This window comes from Bufo bufo, chromosome 6 (genome assembly GCF_905171765.1).
Source record: "Bufo bufo chromosome 6, aBufBuf1.1, whole genome shotgun sequence".
In the NCBI taxonomy this organism is placed as follows: Eukaryota; Metazoa; Chordata; class Amphibia; order Anura; family Bufonidae; genus Bufo; species Bufo bufo.
In genome coordinates, this window is record NC_053394.1 from 76175977 (window position 1) to 76198261 (window position 22285).

The 22285-nt window shown below is 43.8% G+C and overlaps 1 protein-coding gene across 2 annotated transcripts in view; it reads right to left on the reverse strand.

Annotated features, from left to right (window-relative positions):
- LOC121003899 (solute carrier family 22 member 15-like) overlaps positions 1-22285 on the reverse strand; it is a 298912-nt gene that overhangs the window by 74544 nt on the left and 202083 nt on the right. For both annotated transcript variants that reach the window (XM_040435841.1, XM_040435839.1), the window contains one exon: positions 17697-17769. In XM_040435841.1, the coding sequence (XP_040291775.1) occupies positions 17697-17769 (73 nt within the window). The remainder of the gene's footprint in view (positions 1-17696; positions 17770-22285) is intronic.

Here is a 22285-nt window from a genome sequence, read left to right on the forward strand (position 1 = left end):
GCTTTAGACTTAGAATAACTAGTGCTTAGATTCTACATATTAAGATTCATATATACAACCAAAAAGAAAAAAGAAAAAAACCCTCATTATTGTACCTCATAAATATGTTGTTTTTTTTTGGGGGGGGGGGGGGGGGGGGGGTTTGGGCATATAAGCAGTGCCATCATGGAGGTTTCGTGAAAAGGGAATTACCGGTAAGACTAATTTAGTTTTTTCCATCACCTCCATGACGGCACCTTACTATGAGAATTAACAGATTATTAATTTAGGGTGGGACGACCTTCTTTTCTTCCATATTTAAGGTCCCTTTTCGCATCAAAGTGTACTCTATAGTGTTTAATAAAAGTACGAGGGTTTGGTCCATGTTGCCCTACATATTTGATCCAAAGAAGCGAATGCCCTTTCCACCCATGATGTCGATACTGTCCTAGTAGAATGAGCTTTCAGGTTGGAAAGCGGTTCCTTCCCCATTACTCTTTAAGCTTCACAAATAGCTGATTTATTCCAACCGCTATGGTTGCCCTGGAAGTTTTAAGACCTTTCCTGTTTCCCAAGAACTGAATAATTAGACTACTAGATTTCCTCCAGGCCTTAGTAACTGAAAAGTACTGGAGAACGCATCTCTTGACGTCTAAACTGTGAAAAACTTTCTCTGCTTCAGATCTAGGATTTTCGCTAAATGAGATTGATGTATAGTTTTATAGGAAAAGATTCAGTAAAACTTGTATTTCTTTTTGTCTGTGGAAATTCAACACCACTTTAGGAAGAAAAGAGTCCTCAAACCTCTAAATAATCCTATCTTGGAGGCGTGGCCTTCCGAGCATGGTGTGAGGACGTTTTACGTTTGAGATCCCCTGAAATCCTGTAGTTATCCTGTTTTCCAGACAGGAGAGACCCCGACCGAGAGCCACACTACCAGTAGGAGGACCCCTGCCCTAGCCCCAGACCTGTGACAGGCTGCCAGCGGCTCCTCTCCTTCACCATCAGCTCCGGTGAGCTGCGCTCCTTCCTCCATCTGAGCGGGCGGCCATCTTCCCTGTCGGGAGCGGTGAGTCGGCGGGACATTATTAAAATTGCCAAGCTCTCCCCACTACTGCCTCTTTCTCCTCCATTATGCCGCCTGAAGATTGGAGGGGACACCACTGCAGCGGCACCCTGGCTAAAGGGCAGGAGAACTTTTGATGTGGCTGCCAGAGACAGCGGGCAGCCATCTTGCCCTCAAGTGGCGCTCAACCACGTGAAACAGGTAGAAGAGCACTTTCTGTGAAGCTGTGGAGGAGGTTGGAGACCCCCCTTTTTGCATAGGTCCTAATTGAGGTGAAGTGGGGGCCAGAGCCTGGCTGAGTAGCCCTGGTCTCATTTTCTGCTGAGTTACTGTCTGCAGCCCCCTCTTTCACTGGCATTTGTCCCACCATCTTGGGAACCCTGTTTATCCTTACTCTTTAAATCTGAGGTCACACTATCCACAAGCCGCTGAGTACAATTACTGAGTGGGATCACTAAAATATCAAACCTGCACGGAGGGCAACTTAATATCTCACAGTTTGAACTGTCTCTGGTTCTCATGCACTTCCTCCCCAGGGGACATCGTTGCCAATAAGTAGATTCCTTTTAAGGAAAACCTGCAACATACATCATACCTGAAACATACTTATGGGCCACAAAACCACATCTTATACTGCGCCTACATCATCTAAAGCACTGGTGGGCAATATGAGTCAGACTGACTTTAACCATGAACAATGTGCCTCCATGGATACTGAGCCACAAGCTGATAAGATAATGTCCGCTATAGCAGCGTGTCAGGCAGCGCTAACCGCGAAAATCGATCATTTACAAATTAACTGTCTACACCATGAGATAGACAAAATGAGAGATCGTACAAAGGAGGTTGAGCGTTGCCCGAGTAATGTGGAAGATTCAGTGGAGGATGCGGAAAACCGCAACAGAAGAAATAACATTAGAATTCTGGGACTACCTGAAAGAGTGGAGGGCTCTACCCCAGAGATCTATGCAGAACAGCTGATTCGAGCCTCCTTGGGCCCATAGAGTTATTGCCAAGCTTTGTCGTGGAAAGAGCCCATAAGATTCCTACAAGACCTCTACCTCTGGGTTCCGCACCAAGGCCTTTCATTATGAAAATTTTTAACTATAGAGACCGGAATGCCATTCTAACAGCAGCCAGGAAAAAGAAGGAGATTCAATATGAAAATGTAAAGCTCTCCTTTTATCCAGACTTCACGACTGAAGTGCAGAAACAATGAAGGCAATATACGAGTGCCCGAGCTCGCCTCCATTAGTTGGGGATCAAGTATGTGATGCTGTACTCGTCTAAGCTGCGGATCCAGGATGGTGATCGAGACAGATTCTTCCAGACTCCAGAAGAAGCATCGGACTGGATTGACCGACAGCATTCGAGATGAAGAGCGAGTTACAGTTCTGCATACAATCCGCTCAAGTGAACTTCTACTGCTCACTTTTCTTATTACCTTTTCTGGGGTTTGAGTTAATGACACTGCTCTTTGGGGTGCTCTTGTTTTATTATGTAGTTGTGGCACCCTCCTGTTGGAAGTAGGATAACTTCTAACTAATTTGCAGTATAATTATTGATAGGGGTTAAGCTCCATCTTTAGTCAGTTCTTAGTTTCAATTGTCCTAGAGGGTACTGTATAGTATTCAGTATATCATAGTATTCAGTATATTGGGCAGACTAGATGGGCCAAATGGTTCTTATCTGCCGACACATTCTATGTTTCTATGTTTCTATGTTACTGTTAAATATCCCTCTATGTTCCATTTAGATATGGAAGACTAAGGCACTATCTGCCTAAGTTCTTCCTACGTAGGTTAGGGACAAATAGGCTCAGACGAATTGGGGATGTTTGGGCGGGGTGGAGTTGCGGTAGGGAGTTCCAGTCTTTTCCTACTTTGGTGTGTAATTGCGTGCGAATGGGGCAGCGACTCTGATGAACGCCGGGTGTGGTGGCACATGTAAGCTGATCTCCTGGAATGTCCAGCAGTTATATGATAAGGTAAAGAAGTCCTTAGTGTTAAATTATATAAATAAATATAACCCAGATGTTATTATCTTCCAGGAAACTCACCTCTGCTGTCAAAATGTAGTGAAGCTTAAAAGACCATTGGTAGGATACGTGTACAGTCGTGGCCAAAAGTTTTGAGAATGACACAAATATTAGTTTTCACAAAGTTTGCTGCTAAACTGCTTTTAGATCTTTGTTTCAGTTGTTTCTGTGATGTAGTGAAATATAATTACACGCACTTCATACGTTTCAAAGGCTTTTATCGACAATTACATGACATTTATGCAAAGAGTCAGTATTTGCAGTGTTGGCCCTTCTTTTTCAGGACCTCTGCAATTCGACTGGGCATGCTCTCAATCAACTTCTGGGCCAATTCCTGACTCATAGCAACCCATTCTTTCATAATCACTTCTTGGAGTTTGTCAGAATTAGTGGGTTTTTGTTTGTCCACCCGCCTCTTGAGCATTGACCACAAGTTCTCAATGGGATTAAGATCTGGGGAGTTTCCAGGCCATTGACCCAAAATGTCAACGTTTTGGTCCCCGAGCCACTTAATTATCACTTTTGCCTTATGGCACGGTGCTCCATCGTGCTGGAAAATGCATTGTTCTTCACCAAACTGTTGTTGGATTGTTGGAAGAAGTTGCTGTTGGAGGGTGTTTTGGTACCATTCTTTATTCATGGCTGTGTTTTTGGGCAAAATTGTGAGTGAGCCCACTCCCTTGGATGAGAAGCAACCCCACACATGAATGGTCTCAGGATGCTTTACTGTTGGCATGACACAGGACTGATGGTAGCGCTCACCTTTTCTTCTCCGGACAAGCCTTTTTCCAGATGCCCCAAACAATCAGAAAGAGGCTTCATCGGAGAATATGACTTTGCCCCAGTCCTCAGCAGTCCATTCACCAAACTTTCTGCAGAAGATCAATTTGTCCCTGATGGTTTTTTTGGAGAGAAGTGGCTTCTTTGCTGCCCTTCTTGACACCAGGCCATCCAAAAGTCTTCGACTCACTGTGCGCGCAGATGCGCTCAGACCTGCCTGCTGCCATTCCTGAGCAAGCTCTGCACTGGTGGCACTCCGATCCCGCAGCTGAATCCTCTTTAGGAGACGATCCTGACGCTTGCTGGACTTTCTTGGATGCCCTGAAGCCTTCTTAACAAGAATTTAACCTCTTTCCTTGAAGTTCTTGATGATCCTATAAATTGTTGATTGAGGTGCAATCTTAGTAGCCACAATATCCTTGCCTGTGAAGCCATTTTTATGCAACGCAATGATGGCTGCACGCGTTTCTTTGCAGGTCACCATGGTTAACAATGGAAGAACAATGATTTCAAGCATCACCCTCCTTTTAACATGTCAAGTCTGCCATTTTAACCCAATCAGCCTGACATAATGATCTCCAGCCTTGTGCTCGTCAACATTTTCACCTGAGTTAACAAGACGATTACTGAAATGTTCTCAGCAGGTCCTTTAATGACAATGAAATGCAGTGGAAAGTTTTTTTTGGGATTAAGTTAATTTTCATGGCAAAGAAGGACTATGCAATTCATCTGATCACTCTTCATAACATTCTGGAGTATATGCAAATTGCTATTATAAAAACTTATGCAGCAACTTTTCCAATTTCCAATATTTATGTAATTCTCAAAACTTTTGGCCACGACTGTACCATGCAACCTATTCTAACTATGCCGGAGGTGTATCCATACTGGTTAGTAAAGCATTGCAGTTTCAGTTGAGTTCCATGCACATTGATCCGCCTGGGAAGTACATACTGCTGCAGGCCCCTATTAGAGGTTGCGCTGTTTTGGTTGCAGGGATTTATGTCCCCCCACTTTTTGATAGGGAGGTTTTAGATCAGATTATTGACTGGGCAGCCATATTCCCGCCGGCTCCACTATTTCTGCTGGGAGATTTCAATGCTATATTAGACAAACAACTGGACAGACTGAATCCGTCACCTAGGCATAACCTAGCATTACTTCATTGGGCACAGGCACATCATCTCACTGAGATATGAAGGAGGCAGTACCCTGATAATAGACAATTCTCATGCCAATCATCCTCCGTTTATTCACTATCACGTATAGACCTGGCATTTCCTAATCAGACGGGACTTGCATGGGTAAAGGCAGCTGAATATCTACCTGGTGGTATTTCTGACCATGCCCCACTCTAGATTATTCTTACACAGCCACTAGGCCTTCCACTTACTAACTGGCTCCTAAACCGTACTTGGTTGATGGTGCTTCCAGTGGAGCAGAAATGTAGGGAAGGGCTATCAGAGTTTGGGGAAATTAACACAGGTTCCTTCAATCCGTTGATAGAATGGGACACATGCAAGGCAGTTATGAGGGGGGTACTGATAGCAGCGATAGCAACGCATAGGGCTGAACTACTCTCCACATGTAAAAAGCGGGAGGAGAAGTTGGTAATTGCAGAAGAGGCTTTCATTGCAGATCCCACAGTGGAACATGAGGCAGTATGGCATTCAGCTCAGAGGTTATACACCTTACATTTGACCGAATACACAAAGAAACGTGTGTTAGAACAGAAGCAGTCTATTTTTTCCGAGGGCGACAGGAGCGGTAAACCTTTGGCGTATTTGGCAAGGACAGAAACTCCACAGACAGTGGTAGCCACAATCAGGAATGAATTGGCTGAGATGGTTACTACTCCAGAGGTTATATGTGAGCAATTTGTGAATTACTACTCTGCTCTTTAATCCTCTAAAATTTTAAGGCCATCGGAGGAACTAAGAAGCTTCCTGGAGAAAACTTCCCTTCTCTGCTTAACTAAGTCAGAGGGACGAGTATTCAATGCTCCCATTACTCCAATAGAAATCCAAACTGCCATTCTTTCCATGGCGAGGGGGAGGACCTCCGGTCCGGATGGCTTTCCGGTTGAGTGCTATGATTTTCAGATAAAGGAAGTTAGTCAAAGGCTGAGTAAGTTATTTGCATACAGACTGGAGCACAGGTCACTACCTGCGTCTTTTCATGAAGCCACAATAGTTGTGATCAACAAAGCTGGGAAGCCACCGGACCAATGTAGTTCTTATCACCCCATTTCGCTGATAAATACAGATGCTAAACTTCTAGCACTTTGGTTATCTTCAGTCATTCTATCTATTGTTGGTACTGACCAGTCGGGTTTTATGCCAGGGAAAACCACCGATATAAACCTGAGGCGTCTATTCACCAATCTACAGGTATCCCATGACAATGCGGGCAGCAGAGCAATTGCCTCATTAGATAATGAGAAGGCATTCGACTCGGTCGAGTGGAGCTTCATGTGGGAAGCAATAAAGAAAGTGGGGGTCCCCCAGAACTTCCTCGAATGGCTAAACTTGCTCTATCTGCAGCAGACGGCCCAGGTGAAAGTTAATGGGTATTTGTCCAAATCATTCTCATTGGGAAGGCATACTAGACAGGGGTGCCCATTAGAGATCGACCGATTATCGGTTTTACCGATATTATCGGCCGATATTCAGGATTTTCAATGTTATCCGTATCGGCATCTATTTTGCCAATAACGAATCGGGAACAAGGATCGTGCTGCTGTCAGCGCTCTCTGTGTTCCCTCAGCAGCACAGGGGAGAAGGAAGCAGTGTCTCCCTCCCCCTGTGCTGCTGCTGCCGCCAATGACAGGAGAGAGGAGAAGAGGAGGGGAGGGGCTGGTGGCGCAATGATGTTGACTCACTCATTCATTCAACAGGAGGCGGGAGCTGGCTGCAGAATCACATAGCCGGCTCCCGATCTCTATACACAGCTCAGCGGACAGTATCACACAGGACAGGATTAGATACACAGCTCAGCAGACAGTATCACACAGAACAGGATTAAATACACAGCTCAGCAGACAGTATCACACAGGATGGGATTAGATACACAGCTCAGCAGACAGTATCACACAGGATAGGATTAGATACACAGCTCAGCAGACAGTATCACACAGGATAGGATTAGATACACAGCTCAGCAGACAGTATCACACAGGATAGGATTAGATACATAGCTCAACAGACAGTATCACACATTACAAGATTAGATACACAGCTCAGCAGGCAGTATCACACAGGATAGTATATTAGTTACACATCTCAGCAGACAGTATCACACAGGATAGGATTAGATACACAGCTCAGCAGACAGTATCACACAGGATAGGATTATATACATAGCTCAGCAGACAGTATCACACAGGATAGGATTAGATACACAGCTCAGCAGACAGTATCACACAGGATAGGATTAGATACATAGCTTAGCGGACAGCATCACACAGGATAGGATTAGATACACAGCTCTGCAGACAGTATCACACAGGATAGAATTAGATACACAGCTCAGCAGACAGTATCACACAGGATAGGATTAGATACATAGCTCAACAGACAGTATCACACATTACAAGATTAGATACACAGCTCAGCAGGCAGTATCACACAGGATAGTATATTAGTTACACATCTCAGCAGACAGTATCACACAGGATAGGATTAGATACACAGCTCAGCAGGCAGTATCACACAGGATAGTATATTAGTTACACATCTCAGCAGACAGTATCACACAGGATAGGATTAGATACACAGCTCAGCAGACAGTATCACACATAATATGATTAGATACATAGCTTAGCGGACAGCATCACACAGGATAGGATTAGATACACAGCTCTGCAGATAGTGGGGTGGGGTGCTGTAGATGTCACTGTTATAGTGGATACTGTCGATAACTTTTAACGACACACAGAAACATTTATTGAAATAGATAAAATATACCCGTGCGAAGCCGGATCCTTCTACTAGTATATATAGCCACACAATTGAAATACGCATTCTGGTGGATTAGGGCAGATTCAAACAACCCTGCGGTGGTGCTGGAGAACGCTCTCATAGGATCATACGAGACCATGACAAATTTGGTATATAGGGCAGACAAATACCGGGTGAAACATCTTACTTCCTTTATGGTGGGTGTGATCAACGCATTGAATTCATTTGCTGTCGTGCAGTTTTACCTTTATGGAGAAACCCTTAACTCCCAGAATTATTTTCTTTGCTAGACTGAGTTCTGGCCGCAGAGGGGCATTAAATACCTCACCCAATTGTATGAAGAGGGGGTTTATAATACCTTATCTGCTCTGCAGGCTGAATACATGCCACGCTCATCCCTCTTTAGGTTTTTCTAATTGAGGCATCACAATTCGGGGCAGGCCCTCTGCGGCTAGGATATGAGGAGGTGGAAAAAATTGCCAGATGCGCAGACCCTGGTAAAATGGTTTCCTCCTTCTACAGGACACTAATATCCTACCAATCTTCGACTATATCCAAGGCTTTTACTAAATGGAAAGGTGATATTATGACTCTAGACTTGCAACATGAGAAAGAATTGGCTTCCTCATTGAGGTCAACAGTGATTTGTGCATGGGATCAGCTGATTCAGGCTAAGTGGTGTAAGAAGATACAAGGAATCATCGTGGAGGATAGGTACGTGTCACTGAGGTTCCTGGCTTCGGTGGAGTAAGAGCCGGTTTTTATGTGTCAGCAGTAGGGGTGCACTGAAATTCCGGCGGCCGAAAATATCGGCCGAAAATGGGCCTAATCCATTTCGGCCGATATTGGTACATATCGGCAGAAAATATGGGGTTTGGGATTTGTGCGGGCGGGCGGTTTACTTTAAGTCACTGCATCTTTATTTTACCTTACAATCGTGACGCTCCAGTAACAACTCTGCAGGCAGAGCGGAGGGCGGCGTAACGTCACTTACTCACGTGACGCGCCTGCTCCGCCTCCTTCATTCATAAAGTGGGCGGAGCAGGTGCGTCACGTGAGTAAGTGACGTTACGCCGCCCTCCGCTCTGCCTGCAGAGTTGTTACTGGAGCGTCACGATTGTAAGGTAAAATAAAGATGCAGTGAGCAGCAGGGCCAGGGCTGTTATGGGTAGGGGGATCGGTCTATGGCACTGCTATGGGGAGGGGGGATCTGTGCACTGTTATAGGGAAAGGGATCTGTGCACTGTTATGGGGAAAGGGATCTGTGCACTGTTATGCCCATAACAGTGCACATATCCCCCCCTCCATAACAGCGCCACCCACAGATCCCCCTCTCCATAACAGCGCCACCCACAGATCCCCCTCTCCATAACAGAGCCACCCACAGATCCCCCTCTCCATAACAGAGCCACCCACAGATCCCCCTCTCCATAACAGAGCCACCCACAGATCCCCCTCTCCATAACAGAGCCACCCACAGATCCCCCTCTCCATAACAGAGCCACCCACAGATCCCCCTCTCCATACAGATCCCCCTCTCCCAGCAAAAATTTGTTCTTGACCTGAGGCTACGTCTGTTTACAGTTTGAGGTTGGTTTTACAACAGTTTCTTGCACTGTTGTTTTGTACAATCACTTGTACATGTTGTTTTGTACAATCACTTGTGTATGAGGAAGCACCATGTTATATAATATGATTTATTAAATTCATGAAAAAGAATTATTAATAAAATCATTAAAAAAAAATTATTTTAAAAGTATTTGGGCAAAAAGGCAGTTTCGGTTTCGGTTTTCGGTCAAGGGCATCCTGAATTTTCGGTTTCGGACCAGAATTTTCATTTCGGTGCACCCCTAGTCAGCAGCAGTTGGTGTTTGACACCTTGGTACTTAGCATGGCTGTAATAGCTGATTCGGGACGGCTCTTACTCGGAGTAGTCAAAGTGCTGGGTGGGTGACTACTCCCCACATTCCAGGCCGGGCTTTGGCAGGCATAAAACCAGCCAGCACTGCCAGGTGGAGAGGTTTACCTCCATCTGACAGTGGAGCTCTGGGAGGTCTGTGTGCTGGGATCTGAGGCCTGTGCTGGGCTGGAGAGCGGAGACCTGTGTGTCAGGGGAACAGGCCGTATAAAGCCTGTGTTTGAACTTTCTGAGGCAGAACTGCCACCAAGGTGACTTTTGTTATGTTAACTTGCCATTGGGTATGAAGTAACACCAACCCTGCAAAAGTGACATTTTGTTTTTGGCATCATGTGTGAATAAACACTGAAGTTTGAATTCCGAACTTGTATTTTGTCTCTGTACTGCACCCACTTATCCTAACTACCAGAGCGAATTCCCATAGTGGATACACAGAGTATATTTGACTCCTGTACCTCTGGCACGTATGCATACACTCTCATCAGATATCTGTACCAGGTGTGTTGGGACGTTGATACACATGATTTGGGAATGTCCGGTTATTGCAGACATCTGGGAAGAAGTGCACAGACATCTTAATTCTAGACTGGGTGTTCCGGCAGTTATATCCCAGAAGTTAGTCTACTAGGCTTTGTCAATGAAATTATTACTACCAAGTATAATAGAATCCTCTATAGGTTATTACTGTTCTACGCTAGGAAGTCCATCCTGCTAAATTGGAAGCTTCCAAAGGGTCCTTCCTTACCCTACTGGATTCAACTTATTAAGACCTCATGCACACGACCGTTGTTGTCTTCCGTTCCGCAAAATGGGGTTCCGTTGTTCCGTGATCCGTTTGTCTTCCTTTATTTTTGGAGGATCACCAGACATGAAGGAAAGTAAAAAAAAAGTCTAAGTCAAGTTTGCCATGCAAATGATAGGAAAAAAACGAACGCGGACCACAATCTTGTGTGCCTCCGCGTTTTTTTACGGTCCCTTTGACTTGAATGGGTCCGCGAAACGTTTTCTGTGAAAAAAATAGGACAGGTTAAATTTTTTGGACGGACTGGAACCACGGATCACTGACGCGGATGACAAACGGTGCATTAGCCGAGTTTTCAACGGACCCATTGAAAGTCAATGGGTCCGCAGAAAATCACGAAAAACGGAACAACGGACACGGAATAAAACAACGGTCGTGTGCATGAGGCCTAATGCAGCATCACCTATGTACAAATTGACCTTTGAAGCCAGGGGTACACCGGATAGGTTTGAAAGGATTTGGGGTCTCTGGTTGAGTGCCAGTTTGGTGTCAGGACAGCCCATAGAAATGACTCAGGTGTCTGTGGGTTGCTGCCCGTGTGAGTGCTGTGTGTGAATGTTGGACAGTTGCAGATGAAGACCATTTGTATGCAGGAATGGTAGGGCTATGGGCTGAAATTGGAAATGTATTGATCCGGAATGATATGCCAAAGCTACGTAACCCTTTTCTTTGACTGTCATGGACTGTAATTGTGTTTGTTGTAATTTTTATATATGAAAAATAAAAATAAAGTCTATAAAAAAAAATTAAAAAAAATCCTATCTTCTCTAATGGTTAGGAATGGTTCCCTGACAAAGAAAGCTTGTATTTCATTAACTCTGCAGGCTGACGTGATGGCGATAAGGAACACTTGATGTTTACTTCCTCCAGAGGTTCAAATGGGGAAATAGTAAGACCTGAAAGGACTAGGTTTAGGTCCCAAGGTGCAACTATAGGTCTTAGTCTAGGTCTAAGTCTGTCAGTCCTCTTCATGAATCTAACAATTCATGGGTGACTAGCCAGCTTTACATCCAAGAACGTGCTCAGTGCAGATATCTGCACTCTGAGGGTGCTAGGTTTTAACTCTTTGCTAAACCCTTCTTGTAAGAACTCTAGAATTGAAGGGATATCCCCTAATTTAACTAAAGGATTTTCTGAACACCAGGATATACATTTGTTCCATATCTTATGGCAGATTTTACAAGAGATTTTCTTTTTCCTATTGGCTAACATAATGCTGACTACAGAATCTGAAAGGCCCCTAGATGCAACAATTAGCCTTTCAGGATCCATCTCGACAGGCGCAGACTTGTCACCTTTGGATCAGATACCAGACCTTGTGTTGGAAGGTCCTGGGACCACGGCAGAATCCAGGGTTTTTGTAATGAGCGTGTACCATGATTTTCTTGGCCAGTCTGGTGCTATTAGAATAACATTTACCCTGTCTTCTCGTATCTTTCTCAAGACTCTCTGTATTAGAGGCAATGGGGGAAAGCGATACGCTAGATTGAAATTCCACCTGATCGCTAGTGCATCGGTTTCTGCACTTTTTGTCCCTTGGATCCAAGGAGTAGTAGATCGGTACCTTTGCATTGTTCTTTTTCGCAAATAAATCTTCTTGTGGTAACCCCCATTTCTGGACTAGAGAGTTGAATTAATACAGAATGCTAAGTAAATTAGGGATGGAGGGCTTAAAAAAATAATAAACAAATTTAACTGACCCCATCCACTTGCTAGTGTAGCGGATCTCCTCTTCTTTCTTCAGGACCTGGCTAAAGGACCTTTGATGACGTCACTGCGCTCATCACATGATCCATCACATGGTCCATCACCATGCTGATGGACCATGTGATGAGTGCAGTGACGTCAAAGGTCTTTTACCCAGGTCCAGAATAAAGAAGAAAGAAGAGGAGATCCGCTACGCTACCAAGTGGATGGGGTCAGTTAAATTGGCTTATTATTTTTTAACCCCTCCATCCCTAATTTACTTAGCATTCTGTATTAAGAATGCTATTATTTTCCCTTATAACCATGTTATAAGGGAAAATAATAAACTCTACAGAACCCCTAACCCAAACCTGAACTACTGTGAAAGAGGCATTAGACTTCAGTGCTATTTTAGATTTAACTGACACATCCTTGTCACTCTTAAACAAAAGAAAGAGAGAAAAGGCACATTAAAGTAACTTCTGCAGTCCAGTACTCACGACCTCTGCCTTGTATTTACTCACTGTCAGGCTGCTCTACACATTCCCCCGGTTCCATCGTTCTCATGGAAGCTGGGGCTGAGGACTGCAGGAGATTGCTGGTAAGAGGGTGACTTCCACCTGTTCCTGACGTCATCTGTCCGGCACTCACCCAATAACATTACCCGCGCGAGCCCAGAATCTCGGGTAGCAGGCAGCCAATAGAATCCGAAGAAACTCCATTTGAGTGTCCGGATGACGCCCACTCTACTGGCGCACTTGTGAGATGGCTTTCTGGCCTCGGTGGACGCATGTGTACGGGACTAATTTGCTCAAGGTAAGCCCCGGACGTCCGCAACTGTGGCCGCAATTTCTCCTGCTTCTTCTTTAGTAGAAAACCTTGTACCGAGGCACAGGTACTCCTCTTCCTCCTCTGCCTGGCAGGGACAGGAAGACACTGAGGATTACATGGAGGTGGGTCCTTTTGAAGCTTCCTGTCCCTGCCTGGTAGGAGGAGGATAATCTCATAGTAAGGTGCAGTCATGGAGGTGAGGGGAAAAGTCACATTTTACAAGAGGCGTGCACCTTTTGATACATGAGGTGAAACAAATCACCACTTTTGATTAGTAACGTTAGTATGTTTTTGGCGCCATTATTGATAAATGACCCCCATTGTCTTTCACTGTGTATTAAGCAGCTCGAGCGATGGAGTTTGGTCAATACAGAGCGTGCGGCTATGAGTCCTGGCTGCATTGTAACTACACATAGAGGGGCAGAAAGTTAGCCCTTATCTCGATGTTCAGTTAATTGTAGTGTGGGAAGGGGAAAAAGAGCGCACTAGAGCGCAGAGAAGGACTAATAAATACCAAGATTTCCATTTTTGGCTGGAGGGGTGTTCTTTTTTGAACTGTAACAAAATTATTCATTGCTACATTTGTCAATTTATATGATAAAACTCACAACTGCAACAACTATCACTAATAGCGTTTTTGCTGGATCCGGCAGGGTTAAGCTTCCGTTACTGATAATACAACCATCTGCATCCGTTATGAACAGATCTGGTTGTATTATCTTTAACATATCTTTAACATTGCCAAGTCAGATCAGTCATTAAAGGGGTTCTCCGGACTTAACCTGTAAGCGCTGTGCAGGAGTGACAGCATAGCGATCAGCAGAGGCTGATTGCTATGCTGCGGATCTCACTTGGGGCACTCACTGGCAAATTGGGATAGGGGAGGGGGGAAGGCGGCACTGTGGGGCAATGAGGATAGCACATGGGGCACTGGATTTCACTGGGGCACAGTGGATGACACATAGGGGCAATGGATGGCACAATGGGGGAACTGGATGGCACAAGGGGGGCAATTGATGGCAAAAAAGGGGGCACTGCATGGCATAGTGGGGGTACTGGATGGTACTAGGGAGCACTGGATGGCACAAGGGGGCACTGGCTGACAAATAGGGGGCACTGGATGTCACTGTTATGGGGAGCAGTGGATGTCACGGTCATGGACGCACTGTGGATGTCACGGTCATGGACGCACTGTGGATCTCACGGTCATGGACGCACTGTGGATGTCACTGATATGGGGGCACTGTGGATGTCACTGATATGGGGGGCACTGTGGATTTCACTGTTATGGGGGCACTGTGGATGTCACTGTTACGGGGGCACTGTGGACGTCGCCGTTATGGGGGCACAGAGGGGCGTGGCCAGCACTGGAAAGCTGAGATGAACGAGTCGGGCTCCACCCCTCAGTGCACTCAAGCCAATATTTGCATAAAGAATAAAAATCTTCCTTCTCATGAATGCTGCAACCGATCTTCACAATACAGGTACCATTTTAAATCAGCATGATCCACCCTAGCAGGCAGTATGTGTAATACAATTATTTTTTTCTTTAACTTAGGAGATATATTGGCCATTTTTCCATCCCGTTACAGCGTCCATTTTTACAAAAAGTTTTTCAACGGTTGCTACACTAATACAATATACCCTAAGGATCCACAACCGATCCGGCACCTCTGTCAACATCTCACTTGCCAACTCTGAGCTCTAAAAAATACATATGAAGCACAGGGGAATGGTCTTTCCCTATAAAGACAAAATACTGGCGGTAAATCATAGTGACAAGACCCCGTACAAAACACCTACGAAACTGCTTATGTCTCGAATCCAGTCATGAAATCACTGGATCAACTTCTGAAGTCATCACTTGCCAAAAGCAGCGTGCGCTGCACATCTGGTAGCGTTTTCTCATGACTTTCATTACCTACATTAATGGCAGAAATATTTCACGTTATACGGTGATACAAAGCACGAGATGGCAAGGGCTTGATTGATTTAACTATTAATTTCCTATGCGGAGCACGGATGAATACATAGGTTGTGAGAAAGGATGAAATATACATGTGGCATAAAACAACAAGATGATGGGGAATTTTACATTTTAATGGGATTGTTCAAAGATTCAAAAGATTCATAGTCATAATTTCTTGTAGATTATAAAAGCCGAGCTGACGGCACACAGACGCAGTTTATGCTGATTATTTTACTAAATAATTTTCCCTTTATTATTGCATTTCTCATACTTATCCTACAGTCATTATCTCAACATTTTATACACGCATATATAGAATTTAAAGGGATTGCGCCAAATTTTGAAGTTTTGCCCTATCGACAGGATGGGGAATAACCAGCTGATTGCTGAGGGTCGGACCGCTGGGACCCCAGGGCCCCGCTCCCCTAATCTGATGGAGTGGCAGCTCGGTTCATTCTCTATGGGACCACTGGAGATAGCGGAGTACAGAGCTCGGCTTGGAAGAAGTAATTAAATTTTCATGCTGAATTAAATTAAAACATTTTATGTTGGCACAACTCCTTTAACTGGGGGGTATAGTTTCCTTTATTATTCTATCACATTTGGGGACACTGGGGGATTTTGGTTATTACAAGGACCACCCCTTTAACGTGAAAAAAAGCCACTAAAAATGTGTTATAGGGGTTTTCTTTATTCCTCAATATAGGTTATCAGTTTGTGATCGGTGGGGGTCCAAATCCTGGCACCCCCGCCAATCAGCTGTTTGAAGAGGATGTGGCGCTCACTGGAAACTCCTTGCAGCTTGCCAGGCACAGCGCCCTCTATTGAAAAGCGACTGTGCTTGGTACCGCAGGTCAGCGCCATTCACTTGAATAGGACTGAGCTGCACCTAGGCCATGTGACTGATAAACGTGATGTCAGTGGCCTAGGAAGAGCGATGTGCCTATTCAAACAGCAGCTGATCGTCGGAGGGCCGGACGTCAGACCCCCCACACTAATCAGATATTGATGATCAATTCCGAGGATAGGTCATCAGTATAAAACATGGATAACCATTTTACGTGTCAAATACACATTTGTTACATCTGTATATCTACTAAAGAGTCGGTTTTATAGTCATTCCTCAGCTATGACGGCATAGAGGCATGAGCCCTGCAGTGACTATATGAAACGATTTCAGTGGCCAATGGGTTAGGCTTTCTCTAAGTGGTCGGTAGCTGGTTTTGGCTTCAGTGTAGTCTGTTTATTTATTTATTTTATATATATTTTTTTATTACTACTATATTTAAAGAGGCTCTGTCACCCGGATCAACGCTATCCTACTAGGCATATAACCTGGTAGGGTTGATGACCCTAAAAAAAAACAATACCTTTCTTTCTGCTGTCGGTGGTCCGGTGGTGGAGAAAAATAAACTTTTAAAAATATGCGAATGAAGTATTCGAGCACCAGGAGGCAGGCTTATGAGGTTCGAGCACCACTCCAATGAGGCCTCTGGTGCTCCACAATGATGCCCACCTGCTGTAGTTCACGCCCCCTGCCTTTAGATTGACAGCACTAGACCCTTTAGTATAGCCTCGGTCTGACCTGCGCACCTGTGCCATGACGGCGCGTGCGCACTATGCATCTTCACAAGTCAGGAATGAAGCTGAAGATGCCTACGCAGGCACGGGATCTCAGCGCTAGACTATAGGGTCCAATTGTAGGGCATCTATTCTTATGGCTCTATGTTGTGCCATTCCTGTGTTATTAGAAGTATAGAAGTTATAAATGAATTACCAGCAGCTTGCAGTAAAGGTGTTACCAGTTGGGCGGGGGAGGGGGGGGGGGGGGGTGTCACTGCACAGTCTGATACCAGCAGCACTTACTGGACAGTCAGATACACCTTCTACAGGTAACACCTAGCAGTAACTTTACTGCAGACTGCTGGCAATTTATTTGTAAACTTATAGCAGGAATAATACAGGAACAACACAACATTGAGCCAAAAGAATAGATGCTCCAGAATTGTTATTACATGGGGAATGCAAGTAGTTACTAAAACTGACATGTCAGAGGAGGGGATAGGTCCTCTTTAAGTAGCTCATGTGCATATGAAAGATAGAACAGCAGGGGTTGGAGCTGAAGGGATAGCAGTAGACGTCATAACATTTCTGCATTTCTGTCACATTCTCCATCATTTAAAGCAAAGCAATAATATTCGTCGGCTCATTAATGGGGTTGTCAAATGAAAAATATTCTACAGTTTTCAAACCAACACCTGCATCTGAATACTTTTGTAATTGCATGTAATTAAAAATTTAGCATAGCCACAGAGTTATTCAATAAAATGTATCTGCATAGCGCCACCTGCAGTTAGTTTTTTTCTCTTATTTCTTTGACCTGCTCACTGAGAAGGCTGCACATGGTCAGTTTCATCCATCAACTGCTTCCTGAGCTGTGATAGGGTCAGCATGGACACGCCCCCTTAGCTGCAGCAGAAAAGACACTCCCCTTGAGCTGTCAGCTTGATATAAATCTAGCAGAGCAATGAATGGGGAGATCTCTGGACCCAGGTGAGGTACAGGGCTGGTTCTAGCTGTGTTAGAAAGAGATTATCATTTTTTACATTAGACATGGGATAACCCCTCTAATTACCAAGCAAATCAATAACACAGAAATAGCTCTTACCATGGAAGGTACGAACGGAGCAAGAATACCACCAAATCTGCACGCCATGGCACATACACCCAATCCGGCATTCCTAGAACAGACGTAAAATCATAAATGAAGGGAAATGAAGTTAAAAAGAAACGCTTTTATGTACTGGGAACTACAAGGGGTTGTCCCAGTTGCCTAAAAATTTGCCCCGTGCCAATAAATGCCATAAAATAGTCAAATACTGACCTGATTCTCCCCTGCAATTCTTAGTGCCAAAGGTTTACATCATTGCTTTAGCATTGTATACAGACCGCTGAGGACTGTGAGACCTCTGAGGACTGTGATTGGCTGCAGTGGTCATGTGCCTTATACACTGACCAAAAATATAAAACGCAACACTTTCGGTTTTGCTCCCACTTTCCATGAGCTGAACTCAAAGATCTGAAACATTTTCTACATACACAAAAGACCCATTACTCTCAAATATTGAAAGCTATAGTAAAGGGCGAGCACACTTCATTTGGACTTACAATAAAATTTAATTAAATCGCACTTAGTAGTCCACACGTGTATAACAAATTGCAATAATATAAAATATGCTGTAAAATACAATAAAATACACTTCATATAGACTCATACATCTAGATAAGTCCAAAAGAATCCACAGAGGTTATTTGCCGAAATATTCCTTATTTGCACATGGCAAGCTAGCTGAATTGTATCAAAGTTCTCAATAGTCCCGTGGGGATAACAATCCACATATAGGTGTAGATATAGATTGCCAAATAGGGTTTCACTGGCTTTGGAATTTCATAAATATTCAAGCGTCCATAACATATGCCTGCCCATACCATAACCCCACCGACACCATGGGCCCCTCGATCCACAACGTTGACGTCAGCAAAATGCTCACCCACACGACGCCACACACGCTGTCTGCCATCTGCCATGAACAGTGAAAACCGGGACTCATCCGTGAACAGAACGCCTCTCCAACGTGCCAGACGCCATTGAATGTGAGCATTTGCCCACTAAAGTCAGGTCCAGACCCCGATGAGGACGACGAGCATGCAGATGAGCTTCCCTGAGACAGTTTCTGACAGTTTGTTCAGAAATTCTTTGGTTATGCAAACTGATTGTTGCTGCAGCTGTCCGGGTGGCTGGTCTCAGACGATCATAGAGGTGAACATGCTGGATGTGGAGGTCCTGGGCTGGTGTGGTTACACGTGGTCTGCGGCTGTAAGGCCGGTTGGATGTACTAACAAATTCTCTAAAACGACTTTAGAGATGGCTTATGGTAGAAAATTGAACATTCATTGCACGGGCAACAGCTCTGGTAGACATTCCTACCGCCAGCATGCCAATTGCACGCTCCCTCAAACGTTGTGACATCTGTGGCATTGTGCTATGTGATCAAACTGCACATTTCAGAGTGGCCTTTATTGTGGGCAGTCTAAGGCACACCTGTGCAATATTCATGCTGTCTTATCAGCACCTTGATATGCCACACCTGTGAGGTGGGATGGATTATCTCGGCAAAGGAGAAGTGCTCACTAACACAGATTTGTGAACAATATTTGAGAGTAATGGGTCTTTTGTGTATGTAGAAAATGTTTCAGATCTTTGAGTTCAGCTCATGGAAAGTGGGAGCAAAAGCGAAAGTGTTGCGTTTATATTTTTGGTCAGTGTATTTCTGACAACTGAGGACTGTGAGACAGCTGAGCACTGTGAAACTTCTAAAGCCTGTGATTGGCTGCAGTGGTCATGTTCCTCGTACCTCTACAGCACCACTGCAGCCTTGTTTACAAACACAAGGAGGAGGAGTGGAGCTGCAGGGTAGAGAATCGAATGGGAGAAACAGGTGAGTATATGATAAAAAAAAAATTATAGTAGCATGGGGCAAATTTTTTAACTCTGGCAATCCCTTTAAAGTGTAGATTTAATTGTTCAAAACTACTGACAAAAGTTTTGATTGGTGCCCCCCACAGTCATCCTGCCATTCACCCGACGTGACCATATTCCTGGCTGCTGCCAGGAGATTCTTGGTCCTATGGGCACTGAGGCTAGTGATTAGTTGGGGCGATTATGGGACATGTGCTAAAATAGAACGGCACATCACTAACAGTGATAGGCTAGTGACATACCTTTGTAGTACATGGGAGGTCAGTGATTTTCTGCCCCAGTCACGCCATTTTTGGTATGGCAGGGGTAGAAAGTGGAAAGAGTAGAAACAGGGAAGTAGCATGGGACTGGTAGGGCTGAAAATAGGTGTCTTTATGTTTTTGTTTTTTTATCAGACATAGCTTCTGACCACAGGGTTGTCCGCCAATAGGACAGACAACTACTTTAAAGGCTATGTACACCTTTGAGGGAATTTTTTTTAATGATTGCATTTTACTCATTCTAGGCTAAAAAGTATGTGCCCCCTGTAATGTCACTTGCACTGTAGAGCTGTATGGTTAAAATACCTGGTTACAAAAAATATATATATAAAAAATTGGTCTTTATTAAATCATTCAATTAGTCTTTATTAAATATATTTAGCCGTTCTGTCACAAAGGGTTAACCGTTTGTCTAGCTGTGTGACTGGTACTTTCACTTTGTGCTGGTCCTCTAATAACCCTTATCTCTAAATTACTAAGAGGTCACAAACACATATTTAATCAGTAAGATAAGAACTGAGCTATACAAAAGGTACCTTTAAACCATGGTCGGTAAGATTGAGAGAGGAACAAGTCGTTTCTTGGTGTAGTGAACGTTTCAACAATGACCCTTTATATGCGCCGATTTTCATTCACAAAATTGCAATTCCTTCGCATATTCAATAGTTTGTAAAGCAGACTGTTGCACGTACACAAAGCGAAATTTGAGTGGCGTGCGGTGAACGATTCTTGTTTACACGTATGAAATCATCAACGTCCAATGATTATCTTTGTCTCCACACAATCAAACCAACGAGAAATCTACCGATTGTCAGTTGTCGCTCTATCGTTCATTGATTTTACACTGCTGGATAATCGTGCAGTTTCGCTTGATTTAACGATAATTTACACGATAATCGGCTCATGTAAAGGTACCTTAGATGATTATAAGGTCAGATATCAGAGATAAGGAGCAATCAGCTGAGCTGCCTAACGGAACCGAGTAAAAACACAGAGCCTGCTACTAGAGAATCTCAAGGCTGTATAGAGAAAGGGGTTCAACATTTTTAATAAAGACCAATTGAAAAAAAGTTTTTTTAGCTCAAAATGAGTACAATGCAATAATAATAAAAAACTGCCTTTAACTTAATTATACATTTTCAGGAGTATCAAACATGACTCAGAATTATCATTTCTTTGGAAATATAAGTATTTGCTCCAACAGACATGTCAGGAGAGCTTACAGGCGTGGGCTAACAATCTAATGCACTACTCTATGATGTCCCCAGACAGGTCCAGGTAACGTCAGAGATGATCCACAGCTTATCTCGGTCTTAAACCTGGAGCAACAAGACAACTTGCCACTATTGTGCGTTTTCCTGTTAAAACCAACAAAATCTACCTGCAGTTACGTGACGCCAGCAAAATCATATCTGCGAAGCATCACAAAAGGCTTCCATGGAAACAACTATTAAAAGATAACAGGGTCAGACTCTGATGCAACCAATCAAGTCTAACGCCCCACCGCTTGCACCATGTTAGTGATCTGTGCTAATGTCACTTAAAGAACTACAATCCCCATCGGAATACTTGTTACATACACACCGTTCTTGCTCATTAGATATAACACGATCAGAATACCATTTTACCATGTTATGCTGCTTTTATGCTTGTTGGTACATATACCACAGTATCCACTCTCTGCGAGTGAGTGATTCATTTATTTAATTAATCTGGAAAAATCTGGAATTGGTCGACACCAGTATATTGCAACTTAATGAGGTTTCCCAGTTTTATGCAGCTTTAGACATTTATTATGACACAATATCATTAACAATTTGCATAAAAACTCTTCAGAGAAAATATATTAAAAAAACCTAAGAATATTGCCATTGAATGTGGTATTGTTAATGATATTGTGTCATAATAAATTTCTCTATAAAAAGATACCCTCATGGGTTGGTTTTAAATGCAGAGCGTTTGCCCCAGCTATACAGTATATAGCTAATTGCCATATTGGAAGTGGTGAGTCAACTTGACAGAGCACCATTGCCAAACTGACAAGAGAGTGAACTGTTGTTATACTTATTCAAGCATCTTACATGTACTTCAACCATTGATGTTTTAATTGTGTTTTATTATGAATGTAGTGGGGAAATATTATTCATTTAGGACATATTCCCTCTGAATGGTTTCAGATGTTGAGTGCCTGTCTTAGGTACATTTAGTTAATTGAATATTTTGACGAGGCGAGTCAAATTGACAAGGGCACCATATCCAGAGTAACAAAAAGGTGAGCCGCTGTTCTTCTTTTAGTTTAAATAATAGGACATGTTCTAATTTTTTGCAGAATGGAAATACGGACATACAGAAACGGAATGCACACGGAGTAACGTGAAATGAATGGTTCCGCATACGGTCCTCTAAAAAACCCAGAATGGACACGGAAAGAAAATACGTTCGTGTGCATGAGCCCTT